The sequence below is a fragment of the Mustela nigripes genome, chromosome 18 (assembly GCF_022355385.1).
Source record: "Mustela nigripes isolate SB6536 chromosome 18, MUSNIG.SB6536, whole genome shotgun sequence".
In the NCBI taxonomy this organism is placed as follows: domain Eukaryota; kingdom Metazoa; phylum Chordata; class Mammalia; order Carnivora; family Mustelidae; genus Mustela; species Mustela nigripes.
Window position 1 is genome coordinate 35,591,416 of NC_081574.1, and position 15,228 is coordinate 35,606,643.

The following is a 15,228-nucleotide window of genomic DNA, read 5'->3' on the forward strand; positions in this document are numbered from 1 at the left end:
TTGTTAACTGTTTCCTTTGCTGTGCAAAAGCTTTTGATCTTGATGAAATCCCAATAGTTCATTTTTGCCCTTGCTTCCCCTGCCTTTGGCGTTGTTCCTAGGAAGATGTTGCTGCGGCTGAGGTCGAAGAGGTTGCTGCCTGTGTTCTCCTCAAGGATTTTGATGGATTCCTTTCACACATTGAGGTCCTTCATCCATTTTGAGTCTATTTTTGTGTGTGGTGTAAGGAATTAGTTGTATTTCTTTACTAACAACTATCTATAAGGGAAATTATGAAAACAACTCCATCTGCAATGGTGCACACATATGCACACACACACCAACACATACACAAAACCAATAAAATATCTAGGAGTAAATTTAACCATGGCAGTTAAAGACTTGTACTCTGAAAACTAAAAGTGCTGATGAAAGAAATTAAATAAGACACAAAGGGAAAGACATTCTGTGTCCATGGATTGGAAGACATAACATTGTTAAAACTGTTGAATAGGCATTTTCCCGAAGAAGATACACAAATGGCCAACAGGTAATGAAATATACCCAACATCACTAGTCATTAGGGAAATACAAGTCAATGGCACAACGAGGTATCACCTCACACCTGTTAGGATGATTATTATCATATTAAAAAAGACCTGAGAATTTCCAATGATGTAGAGAAATTGGAACTGTTGTACACTGTTAGTGGGAGTAAAATATGGTGTAATTACTACAGAAAACTGAGTCAAAGTTCCTCTAAAAACTAAAAAAATGAATTACCATATGATCTAGTGATGTCACTTCTGTGCAGTTACTCAAAAGAACTGAAATCAGGATCACAAGGAGATATTGGTATTCTTTTGTTGACAGCAGTACTATTTTAAATAGACAAGATGTGGATACCACCTAATGGTCCACCAATAGATAGGTAGATAAAGAAATGTGGTATATACATTCAATGGAATACTATTCAGCCTTAAAAAAGAAGTAAACTCTGCAATTTGTGACATGTATGAACCTTGAGGACATTATGCTAAGCAAAACAAGCCAGTTACAGGAGACAAATATTGCATGATTCCTTTTATAGGAAATATAAATATTTAAAATGTTCAAATTCATACGTCCAAAGACTGGAATGGTTCTTTCCAGGGGTTGGGGAAAGGGGGAAATGGATAGTTACTAACCAATGAGTACAAAGTTCCATTCAAGAAAGATAAGTCTAGCATCTTCTATAAAATATCATAATTATAGTCAGTAATAATGTTATGTATATGTAAGATTGGTTAAGAGAGTAGAACTCATGCTAAGTATTTTATCACATAAAATAAAATATAAGTAAAAATTAAGAAAAAGAAATATGGCTGAATATTTCACAAATCAATGAATGACATAAACATTTGGATTCCATGAGCTGTGTGAACTGAAAAGGTAATGGACCCAAAGTAACCCACAACAACAAAAATGCTAATTAGGAATTAGAATAAATAATAAAAATATCTTCAAAGTATTCTAAGAACAGTGTTACATAACCTATAGAGGAACACCAATTTGAATGATAGCAGATTTCACATCAGAAGTAATTAAGGCTAGAAAGGCTAGAAAGAAATGCCACAGCAATTTCCAAGTACTGAAAGAAACATACAAACATAAACTCTATTATCTGGGAAATTTATCCAATAAGAATGAAGGAAAAAGAGAGACTTTTTCAGACAAAAGAAAACCAGGAGATTTTATCACTAGCACACATATCCCTAAAGAATATCAGAAAGAAATTCCAAAAATGAGAATGACTATTACAAGAAGATATGGAACATCACGGATTTGGGAAAACAGAATAGGTAAAAATAGTGGTAAATATAATGGACTATCTTTTCCATCATGAATTTTTAAAAATCATATTTAGTAGTTGAAAGAAAAATCATACAATATCATGTGATGTTTGAGATATGGAAAGGAATATTTTGGCAATTATATTTTTAAAATGCAGAGGATAAAGAAACTTACATAGAAATAATTTTTAGTATTTCAGTTGATCTAGTAAAAAGTCCACAACAGTACAGCTATTATAAGTTATATATGTATACTATAATATCTAAAGCAAATGTTAAGAAGACTATAAGGAAAATACATTAAAACACTATAAATAAGTGATGCCATTCTAAAAATATTCAAGTAACAAAGAAGAAGGCAATAAGAGAGGAACAACAGAATGAGAAACACAGGTAAAAAGGAGAGAAATACATGTGTATTATGGCAAGCAAAATTCCTAACATATAAATAATTAAATGTAAAAGTCTAAAAACACCAAATAAAATACTAAGTGCTAGGATAGATAAGAGAAAAGAAATCACCATGGCCCAACTATTCTTTATAGGAAACTTAACTTCAAACATAATAAGGTAGGTAGATTGAAATTAAAAGGATGGAAGATATATACCATCAAAATATTTATAAAAAATAAAGAGATAAAGTGAACTTATTAGCAAAGAAATCTACTAGGGACAAAGAGACTCACTATATATTCATGAAAGCATAAATCCATCAAGAAGTCATGACAATCCTAAATGCATGGGCATCAAAAAATAGAACTTCAAAATATGTGAATCAAATACTGATAGAGCTAAAAGAGAAAGACAGAAAAACACAATAATAAATGATGGATTCGATACACTGTATTCAGTTATTGATATACTAGACAGAAAATCAGTAAAAATACAGAATTGGACAACAGCATCAATCAACATGATCTACATGACATTTATGGAGGACTCCAACCCAACAGCAGAATACACATATTTTTCAACTATCCAAGAGCATTCATTAACACATATAATATATTGGATCATAAAGCAAACCTTCACCAATTTATAAGAGCTAAAATCATACAGAGTATATTTGCTAACCATAATGAAATCAAATTAGAAATCAGCAGACAACAAGAAAAATCTCCAAACACTTGGAAATTGAACAACACACTTTTTAAAATTCATAAGTCAAACAAGAAGCTTTGAAGGAAAATTTAAAAATATACATAACTGTATTAAAATGAAAATATATTGTTTCAGATTGAGCTCAACCTGTGTTGAACAGAAAATTTTAGCACTAAAATGCTTACTTACAACAGGAAAGAGGAAAGGCTACAGCTTGATGATATAAGTGTTTCCCTCAACAGTTAGAAAAGAATGGGAAAATAAACCCCAAGTAAGGCATAAGTGAAAAAAATAATAAACCTAAGGGCCAATGCTATGACATTAAAAATAAGTCAACAGAATGGAAAAAGCTGGTTCTTTGATCAATTCAATACATTGTAAAAATCTCTATCTGGATTGACAAGGTTAAGAAGAGAGAAGACAACAAACATTGATGTCAGAAAAAGAATACTCCCGTAGTCATTAGAAAGATAATAAAGACCATGATAAAATTACACCCCTAAACTCCGCACCTGAGATGGAATGGACCAATTCCTTAAAAACCACAAACCACCAAAACAATAAAACAGATAAATAAGATAGTCGTATAACTATGAAATAAACTTAACTGGTAATTAAAAATCTCCTCCCCCACACACATAAATCCCCAGTGACTTCAAGGAAGAATTTTACCAAATATCTTAAGAATTACCATGTACTTGACACAACTTCTTCCAGAAAATAGAAGAGAAGGTAATACTTCCCAGCTTAATTTATTAGCCCAATACAAAACTTAGACAAAGTCAGTACAAAAAAAGAAAGCTACAAACTCACAGACCAATATTTCTCACAAAATTTGATGACAACCACAAAACCAAAAAATTGTTAGCAAATAAACTCAGTCAGGAATAAAAAGAATTATATATGAGGACCAAGCTGTAACTTTACTAGATATGCAATACTGTTTTAAATATTTGAACATCAATAGGTGCAATACATCATATCAATAGTCTGAAAAAGATTTATGTGATCTTATCAACTGAGACAGAAAAAACATTTGATATACTTAAACACACACATTTTGATATTTAAAAAAAGTAGCAATCTAGAAATGGAGATTGTCCTCAACTTTATAAAAAGTATGTTTAAAAACAACCCTACAGGGCGCCTGGGTGGCTCAGTGGGTTAAGCCGCTGCCTTCGGCTCAGGTCATGATCTCAGGGTCTTGGGATTGAGTCCCACATCGGGCTCTCTGCTCAGCAGGAGCCTGCTTCCTCCTCTCTCTCTCTCTGCCTGCCTCTCTGCCTACTCGTGATCTCTCTCTGTAAAAAAAAAAAAAAAAAAAAAAGAAAAAGAAAAAAAAAAACAACAACGCTACAACTAACATTGTCCTAAATGGTAAAAGAGTAAATAATTTATCCTTAAAATTGGGAAGAAATGAGGGTGTCGGTCCTCACTATTGTGATTCAACACAGTACTGTAAGTTGTAGCAAGCATAGAAAGGCAAAGCAAAGAATAGAAGCACACAGATTGAAAATTTAAAAAAAAATCCATATTTGTAAATGACAAGTCTATGTAGAAAATCTCAAAGACTCTACCAAACACACACACACACACACACAAAAAAAAAGTTATCATAGAATTAATATGTAACTTCAGCAAGTTTGTAGGACATGAGATTAAAACAAAATGCATTTCTAGATAATAACAAGCATATAAAACTTAAAATACAATGCTATCTACAAATGCATCAAAGAAAATGAAATACATTGGTATAAGCCTAAAAAAGATGTACAGAATCCAAATGTTAAAATTACAAAATGTTAATAAAGACACGTAAAGAAAGACCAAACAAATGAAGAACTCACTGAATTCATGGATTGGAAGACTCAACATAGTGAAGATGTCAATTGTCCCCAAACCGATGCATAGGTTTGACATAAGATCTACCACAATCCTAGCAAGTTTGTTTGTGTGACATAGAGCAGTTTAGTCTAAAATGTATATGAAGGGGTGCCTGGGTGGCTCAGTGGGTAAAGCCTCTGCCTTCGGCTCAGGTCATGATTTCTTGGCCCTCAGATTGAGCCCCATGTTGCGGGGGGGAAATCTCTGCTCAGCAGGGAGCCTGCTTCCCCCTCTCCCTCTGCCTGCCTCTCTGCCTACTTGTGATCTCTCTCTCTCTCCCTGTCAAATAAATAAATACAATTTTCAATAAATAAATAAATAAATAAAATTTATATGAAAAACAAAATATCTTCAATAATCTAAAAATCTTGGAAGATAAGAATAAAGTTAGAGGAATCATTATTGTTTACATAAATGCTTAATATGCAAGTAAACTAGAGAAGACAGCATGATAGTGGCAGAATTATAAACACATAAAAGAACTGAACAGAATGAAGAACCCAGAAATAAAACCACAAAAATATGTCCCACTGACTTTCTAACCAAGATGCAAGAGCAATTTAATGTAGAACAGCCTTTTCTATCAGTGATGTTGAAAAAAAACACACATCCTCAGTCAAAACAATGAAAATGAATTCAAATCTCAAACCCTATACAAAGTTATATCAAAGTGAACATAAAATTAAGTATAAATAAAATGATATAAATTTTAGGAAAAAAACCAGAATCTTTAAGATCTAAAAATATACAGAATTCTTAGATTTGATAATTAAACCAACATTCATAAAAGGGAAAGTTGATAAATTAATCCTCATCAAATTTAAAAGCTTCTGATCAATGACATACCTTAAGAAGAGGATAAAAAAAATTATAGACGAAATAAATACTGGCAAATCACATATCTAGCAAAGGACTTGTATTTAGAATATATGATTGCTAAAAAAGCAACAATAGAAACACAATCAATCCAATTAGAAAACGGGTAAAAGATATTAAAAAAATTTTTCACAGAAGATGACAAGCACAAGAAAATATGTTCAACATCACTGGTCATGAGGAAAATGCAAATCAAAGTTACATAAGAAAATCATTACCTTTCTATCACAATGGCTAAAATTTAAAAAAGAAATTGTGATAACACCAAGTGGTGTCAAAAATGAAATATATGTTTATCAAAAATAAAAAATTAAAAAAAAATGCCCTCTTTATTTCTCATACATGACAGTAAAATGGTAGGCTACTCCCCAAAACAGTTTAGTAATTAAACAAACTGAGGGCTGCTGGAGGGGAGGTGGGTGGGGGATGGGCACTAAGGAGGACATGTGATGTGATGAGCACTGGGCGTTACATGCAACCGATGAATCACTAAACTCTACTCCTGTAACTAGTAATACAGTATATGTTAACCAAATTGAACGCAAATAACATTAAAAAATAATAAATAAATAAACTCATACTTACCATAGGACCTGGCAATCATATTCCTGGACATGCATTCCAGAGAAAGTAAAAATTATATCCACATAACAACTGCATATGAATGTTCATAGAAACATTATTTATTTTTAATAGCTAAATCGGAAACAACCGTAATATCTCTCAATAGGTAAAGTGTGAAAATATCTAAACCTGGCATGGGAATGTAGTTGTTTAGAAATTGAATTTCTTAAACAGATTTCAAGTGATGAAGATTTTCTATTATTACTCCCCTCAATTTTGCTGAGTTGCCCTTTTCAGGGAAATTGTCCATTTCATCTAAATTACCAAATCTGTTGACATAAAGTTTCATAATATTTCAAAATACCAATTTATATTCTGTATGACTAATCATATCTCCGTTCATCCCTAATATTGATGTAAATAGTTTTTGTCCTAGATTAGTCTTACTAGGGATTATTAATGTTATTAGTTCTTTTAAAGAACTAAATTCTGGACTTTAAGTTTTTAAATCTTTTTTTTTCTATCTCATTGATTTCTACCCTTATCTGCATTAGCTCCTTCCTCTACTATGCTTTAACCCTTTACAGAGTATTGCATTTTGTATTGGAAGGCAATTAATTTAATAGCAACCTTCCTTCATCCTCTTGTTGCTGTTTTAGGCCTTGGGGTAGGGAACAGAGGTGGTAAGAGTATCTCTTAACCCTAGAGCTTGAGCCTTCTTCCTAGGATTAGCCTTTCTGGTCTCAGCTGAATGTCTGGGGTTTTAGCAATGTCACTCCACTCTGCCCAGGCTGAAAATCCAACATCGCCCAGCCCTGTTTGACAGTTAGTATTACCTTCATTTTACTCTCTGCTCTTCATAGAGTCTTAGCCAGCACACAGGCAGCCTAATCTTTAGTCAAGGGAATGAGGACAACTCCCCTCCCTGCAAAAAGTATCATACATCTGATGGCCCCTCTTCCCTGGCCCTATGTCATACCAGTCCCAGCAGCTCTGAACTGCAAATTCTTCACATTCTGTTTGGTTCCAACTCCTTATGCTATGGTTAAGACTTTATCCTCAGTCAGAAGGGACACGTTGAATGTGACTCACCTTCTGGGCTTTTTTTTCTCTCAGGAAAAAATTTCCTGACTATTGTCAAATGTCTCCAAACATGTGTCTCATGCATTTTGTTCTGCTTTCTACTTGCAGATGGTTACAAAGACAATGTTGTACTAGTTACTTTATCTTTTTTTCATTATCTCTCTCTTTTTTTTTAAAGACTTTATTTATTTGCCAGAGACAGAGGGAGAGAGAGCGAGCACAGGCAGACAAAGAGGTAGGCAGAGGCAGAGGGAGAAGCAGACTCCCTGCTGAGCAAGGAGCCCGATGTGGGACTCGATCCCAGGACCCTGGGATCATGACCTGAGCCGAAGGCAGCTGCTTAACCAACTGAGCCACCCAGGCGTCCCTATTTCATTATCTCTTAATTGCAATATAGCAATAGATTCTGACCCTTCACTTGCATTTACTTCTTTCCAATCGCTTCTCACAAAATACCAAATAAATACCAAAAAAATCAAAATTAACTTTCTCACACACTTAAAATTATTTTTTGAGTCCTGGGCACCTGGATGGCTCCGTCAGTTAAGTTAGCTGAGCCTTCAACTCAGATCATGATCCCAGGGTCCTGGGATCGAATCCCTTAGTGGACTCCCTGCTCAGCAGGGAGTCTGCTTCTCCCTCTACCATTCCCCTCTGCTCATGATCTCTCTTTCTCAAATAAATAAATAAATAAATAAATAAATTTATTTATTTTTGAAAAACCGTTTCTTGATCCCTAGCTGCATTTTGGGATACAATGCAAACTCCTATGTTTCACAAGTGAACCTATTCAGATTCGGTACCCACTATGCTTTTGCATCCTCACTTTCCTTTCTATAAGGCACTTCGTTCGTTCTATAATGTCTTTCCACAAAGTGATTTCCACCACTTCCTCCACGGCTTAGGTCCTATGACATCTCAATTAAAATGGCTCTGTATTTAGGGGCTTCTTATTCTTTCTCTCTCAAACCTCTCTCAATATTTCTGATGGATTAAAAGACCTTTTTGGGTAAGAGGTTCCTGAATTCCAAATATGAAAAGTAGTTACCACATTACATTTGGGCTTCTGACTGCCCAATAATTCTGTGGGGGTAGAAAGCATTCTTTTTCTTCCTGCCAATGGCACTTTGATGATATAAAAAATGTAAATCTACAAAGCATAAAGGAAAACGTACCTTTATAAATGAAGAATCTGGATACAATGTTCCTGATTTGTTGTATGCATACACCAGGAAATGAGGGTCTAAAAATGACCTAATTCAACCAAAGTAATGATAGTTCATTGTAATATTAACAAAAATAAAATCTGATATTAAATAATTTACTCTCAATTTTACAAACTCCACAATCCAAAAGTTAAATGGACTCATCTTTCCATTATCTTACATGCTTTCTGATAACACATTTTGTATAAGAAAAAATAATAAGCAGTATAATCAGAGAGCAGTAGGGACACCATAATGACATAGATTTATGTATACTAGAAACCAGGATTTCCGGATTCCCATGGCAAAATTTTCTTTTAGATTCAATAATCAATAAATCTTATAGCATAAATATTTACTAATTTGTTACTATTTGCTAACAAGTAGCCATGAATTGATAAACAAAAAAATATGCCTTTCCCATTATTTTTAATGAAATTATACTGTGGTGAAAACAAACCCCAAATTCTCAATGCTTTGAAACAACAATGAATGTTCTTCACAAGTTTATTGCAGGCTCAGCTCCGCACTGACTTCATTCTGGAACCTGGGAAAAGACATACCTCCTACCCCATGGGACCTATCTTTCTTGTAGCAGAAGGAGAAAAGAAATTGTAGAACCATACAGTAGTTCTTAAAGCCTTTGTTTAGAATCAGAAGACTAGTGTTTTGCTCAGATTTCATAAACTGCATGAATTCTATAGACAAGCCTCATCTAAATGGTACCAAAGTGTAATCTTCCAACAGAGAAGATAGTGATTGTTATGGAACAATCTGACCATAGTATTTATTGCCGGGAGACTACATTTTCTCAAGGATTCCCAACACCAAGGGGCAGTTCAAAGCCAGAATCAAAGAGAGAATAGAGCACTCATGGGGTGTGCCCATTCACCACCACTTCTCTTCCCAGACCTGCTTCCTCTTCTCTCATTCCTGACAGCTCTTCCTTTTCTCAATTCAAATAAGAAAACTAGAGAGCTTCCCAGACAAACAAACAAACAAACAAATAAACGACAACAACAACAAAATCCTGATATTTATCAGCTCATATTCCACATGTATTCAAGGGCAATGCCAAACGGCCTATGTTGCTTTAGGTGCAAGTACCTGGAACATGGATTCTGGCCCAAGGGCAGAACCACATTTTAGTAACTAAGCAAGACAACGGAGGTGGTGGAAATGGGAATCGAGAAGCATCTGCCAGGAAAAGGAAATTCAACAGATTTCTGACAAGCATAATTAAGAGCATAAAACTCTAGTTTGTAAGTTCATTCACCCTGGGTCCTCAAACGTATACTTCTGCTTCTACACAAAACAACAAAAAAGTCTGCCTTAATCAGTGAATTAGTAGAAATACATATGACCACTCAGTGGAAAAAACAGCATCCAATGTAAGGAAAATGACCAACAAAAGGGCAGAAGGCAAAACATAAAAGCAAGTTCCTAATGAAATTGGTTAAAGAAAATAATCATTATTTCAAGAGAAGTTTAAAAAGTTAATAATCTTTCAGAGCAGATCATTTCAAGAAAGAAAAAATAAAAAAGACACCCTGAAACTAAAATGATGACAGATGAAAAGAAATAATTCAATAAATGTGTCAAAGAGAATTTGTTTGCTAAGAATAGAAATAGAGTCCTAGTCAATAAAGGGAACACATTTTGCTACACATTTGCTATTTTGCTAGTAAAAAACACAGCCAAAATAAAGATTTGAAAATAGCTAAGGAAAACTATGCTATAGAGGGCAGATTCATAAGACCCAACGAAACCATAGATTTCCATAAAATTTTTTTAAAAATGTGTAGAGATTTAAAACTAAAATGAAAAATTCAGGGATTTATCATATGTCAGGGAGGATTAATGTAACACCACACATACATACTGGAAAACTGATGTAAGATTAACTATATCATGTTATAAAAATTAATAGCAAAGGAATAGGACTCACAGATTCTACCTACTGCCAAGATGTTATTCAATTATGAGAACAAAAGGGACATTTGCAAATAGGTACAGATCCAGAAAACATGCCATCTGCATATTCTAACTGAAGAAAACAATGTGAAAGTATATTAAATAAACAATATCTGAGTCAGCATAAAATTGCAAATAAAGAAATAGTGATAAAAGTTGGAAAACACAATACAGAACACAATACAGTTGTAAAATACTGAACTCCTCAGATTTATATCTTAAATATAAAATAAATTTTTAATACTATAGGAATATTATGACATATGTCCAGAATATGAGAGATACAAGAGAAAAATCTGAAAACCTATAAAAATAATGAATATAATGATACATAAAAATTTCATTTTTATAGCAATGAATCCCACAAACACGGGGAGGGGGAAACCAATAGGCTGGGGAGCATATGTGCAATATTTAGAGAAGATAAATAAAAATTCCCACAATCTGATCATGGAGAAAAAATTTAGAAAGATAAGCCGTGGATTGAAATTACTCAAAAGAAATAATTAAAACTAAAAACCCAAAGGAAAAAAAAAAAAAACACAAAACGGAGGGGAAGAAATTCAGTTAGAATAGTCAGTGAACATTCGAAAAGATTACTCTTAAACAATTAAAACATATTGAAAACATTATTTAACACAGAATAAAGGGATACATGGGTGGGTCAGCTGGTTAAGTGGCTACCTTCTGCTCAGGTCATGATCCCAGGGTCCTGGGATTGAGACCCACATCAGCTCTCTGCTGAGCAGGGAGCCTGCTTCTCCTTCTCCCTTTGCTATGTCCCCTGCTTGTACACTCTCCCTGTCTGCCCCCCTCAAATAAATAAATTAATTGATCATTTAAATAAATAAGATATTAAAAAATAAACAGGAATAAAGCATTAGCACATATTAAAACACAGTAGGGAGGGGAAAATGAAACCAGAGAGGGAGACAAACCATAAGAGACTCTTAATCTCAGGAAACAAACTGAGGGTTGCTGGAGGGGAGGGGAATGGGTAGGATGGGGTAGTTGGGTGATGGATATTGGGGAGGGTATGTGCTATGGTGAGTGCTGTGAGTGTGGTGTGTAGACTGATGAATCACAGATCTGTACCCCTGAAATAAATAATACATTATATGTTAATTTAAAAATTTTTTAAAAAACACAATACAATACCATTTCTAATCTGTTAGTGAAAATAAATAACTGAAGATACTAGTTTTATTGAGAATATAGAGAAAAGCAATGTTTTTGAATGACTGGTGTGAATGAAAACTGGTATAAACCCTCAAGTAAAAATGGGTAGAATATAGCATCCTGAGAATTGCATCATTTATAACCCATCAATTTCATTGATGCTCAGGATACCCACAATACACATTTTCCTGTCATAAATATGGGTGAATAAATAATAAATGAGATATACTTGATAGTTACATATGTATTTAAAATATATGAACTTATTTTGTACACATCAATATGAATGAATTTCAAAATATACAAAATATCCAAAACATACAAAGTGTTGTACAAAAAGCACAACCCCAAAGCCAGAACCACATACAATAACATAATGAATATCTACTGCTCACCTTTCTGGGTCATGAGTGAGTAGTAATAATTGTTCTGCTAATGGTGGCCCATCTTGCTCAATGGTCTGGGATTCATTCACTCATTCAGTTGAATGTTGAGTGATTCATTCATTCATCTGGATTCTGGATTTATTCATTCAGCTGAATGTTTGGCTGATCTAGGGATAATTAGGGTACCTTGGCTGTGCTTCACCTGTCTCTATCTTCCAGGAAGATGGCCCAAGCATATACTCAGGGGGATGGCAGAGAAACAAGATGGAGACCAAGAAAGAAGGAGAGCTTTTTCAAACCTGTGTTTGAATCAAGTCAGCTAACATTTTTTTGGCCAAAGTAAGTGACATACCCATAGAATAATGGGCTACATGATTTGCGGGCCCTGTGATGAAATGAAAATATGAGGTTTGGGGGGTTTGTTCGTTTGTTTGCGTGTTTGTTTTTCCCAGAAGTACTAAGACTCTCATGGCAGCAACATACAGGGCATTTCTAACCATGGGACTCTGAGGAATCCATGTACCCATGAAATTGGCCTTGTATAGATAAACTCAGATCCAAGAGCTAGGGAGTGGGGAGGCTGGGGAAGATGTAAATTTTCCACCTCTTGATGACAGGAACTCAAATTATATGGCAAAGAGTGAAGATACAGGGAGAAATAAAGAATTGGGTCACTTTAGTAGTCCACCATACTAAGATAAATAAATTATATAGAGGAGTATTATGCCATTTAAGTCTATTTAGGGCAATACTGAAAACATATTCTTATTACTCTCTAGGCATACAGATGAATGAAGGGAAAATATGACAGAAGAGTATGTGTCAGTATCATAATTGTGATTAGCATTGGGGAGTGAAAGAACTGAATAAGTCTGGGATTTCACTATCAAAATGAAAAATATATAAACAAAATGCTTACATGTGTGTCACTCATGGTGAAAACCTAATAGTTTATGTGATTCTCAGAATGTTCCTTTTTTATTTTTAATAAAAAGGAAAAAAGTTAATGTAAAAATTTGAGACTAATATAAATTATGCACTTTGGGTGATAATGATGTGTCAATGAAGGGTCATCAATTATAACAAATGTATTGTTCTTGTGGGCATGTTGATAACAGAAGAGGCTCTAAGACTGTTGCTGTGAAATAAAATCAGTTACTACATGCAAATTGTTTAGAAATATGCCTGACAAGGAGTGCCTGGGTGACTCAGTTGGTTAAGTGACCAATTCTTGATTTTGTCTCGATCTCAGGGTTATGAGGTCAAGCCCCATGTTGGGCTTCAAGCTAGGCATGGTGCCTACTTAAGATTTTCTCTCTCCCTCTCCCTCTGTCCCTCCCTGCCCCCACTACTCATTTGTACACACTCTCTCTAGAGAGAGAAAAAAAAGAAAGAAAGAAATATGCCTGGCAATCGGTATATAAATATCAGTTACTTTTGTTTTTCTTTTTATTGTTGTTATTACTATTACTATTATTATTGTTATTCATAATTCTTAATTCAGAAACCCATTTCTTGATATTGAGCCCAAAGAACAAAATCTCTATTACATAAGAACATACAAACAAGATGTTTACTGCGGGACTCTATAGTAATAATTCTTGGAACTAAACTCATATCTTAAAATAATTACATACTATGTGTTATCTATTAAATTATTGTTATCTATTAAATCTACTAATTTTCTATTAAAAATGATATAAAATATATACACAGGGCAAGAAATTAAATAAAGACTAAAATTATTAAATAAGACCTGTCAGTGGCAAAACAGTATTTCCAATTGTGTAAAAACAAACATTTTTGATCAGTTTCTATATGTTTGATCTAAGGGAAAGATGAAATTTAGAAAATGGTGGAAATATACATACAAGATTATTGCTGGTTTCCACAAAGAGCAAAAGTAAAGAGCAGAAAATTTAAGAGATTAAATTATATTTTATACCAAGATGAGAAAAAAAATGGTCCAATATCAAGTAAAATGCTTAAAGTCACATATGTATGTAAAATAACACGAAAATGAACAAATAAATTTATTGTACATGTACAAATAAATTTATTCCCTTAATTAATGTTATTATGGTTATATTTCAAGGAGTTACATAGAATAATTTTAATTTATCTAATATACATTAATAGCCATATCATTAAATTAGAATTTGGCTCCAATATTAGACTTGAAATCTCAAGATGAAGACTTAAAATTTTAATCTGTCATAAATCACAAAGATATACATGTTAAATAAATACAATAGCCAAGCTCTTGTTTAGGCTCAACGTAGGGTAGTGATTGTAAAAATCAAACAAACAAAAAAGAAGTGTATGAAAAGAAAACTGGCCACTTACTGCTTTTTAAGATGGAAAGTATATGTTTTCCTGTCAATTTGGATGACATAAGTGACCTACAGCAAAGTATTCAGAGAGAAAATAATTAATAGAAATCTAAAGTTCTTAATTCAAAAGCCATAATTTCTTAAATTTAAGTACTCAATCATGTAAACAGATGGTATCACACATCTCAAAATTATATGTACATGTATGTTGCTATCTTTCTTCAATCTTGGAATATATGACAGAATTAATCATAATTCAATGTAAATAAAATCAAGGAGTTTAAATCTATTTCTAAACTAAAAGCATCAGTCATTAGACTTTACTATCATAGTGAAATTTTATTTTATTTTTCTTTAAAGATTTTATTTATTTGACACAGAGAGAGAGAGACATCAAAAGTAGGCAGAGAGGCAGAGAGAGAGAGCGAGAAGGGGAAGCAGGCTCCCTCCTGAGCAGAGAGCCCGATGCCAGATGCCGGGCTCAATCCCAGGATCCTGAGATCATGACCGGAGCCAAAGGCAGAGGCTTAACCTACTGAGCCACCCAGGCACCCCTCATAGTGAAATTTTAATTTAAAATGGTTACATTTTGATATACTCAATAATCTTTGAAGAAACTTGAATTATCTTTTTTGTACTTTCCAATTTCTAGCCCGAATAAATTGAAAATTAAAGAATACAGCACAGGTCGTGGGGAGCTAAGATGGCAGAGCAGGAGGACCCCTGAACCCAGAGGAATAACTATCAAGTCATTTTGAATACCCAAGAAATCAATCCAAGGACTGCACTGGAGAGAAGGGGCCACATTGTGGAAGGCACGAGGTGGGAAGCC

General features: G+C 33.8%; 1 protein-coding gene across 1 annotated transcript in view; it reads right to left on the minus strand.

Annotated features, from left to right (window-relative positions):
* Positions 1-15,228, minus strand: part of LOC132006452 (A disintegrin and metallopeptidase domain 3-like) — an 85,850-nt gene that overhangs the window by 70,270 nt on the left and 352 nt on the right. Inside the window, exons 2-3 of the mRNA XM_059384220.1 lie at positions 14,410-14,465; positions 8,495-8,573 (exon numbers count right to left, since the gene is read on the minus strand). Coding sequence (XP_059240203.1) covers positions 8,495-8,573; positions 14,410-14,465 — 135 coding nt within the window. The remainder of the gene's footprint in view (positions 1-8,494; positions 8,574-14,409; positions 14,466-15,228) is intronic.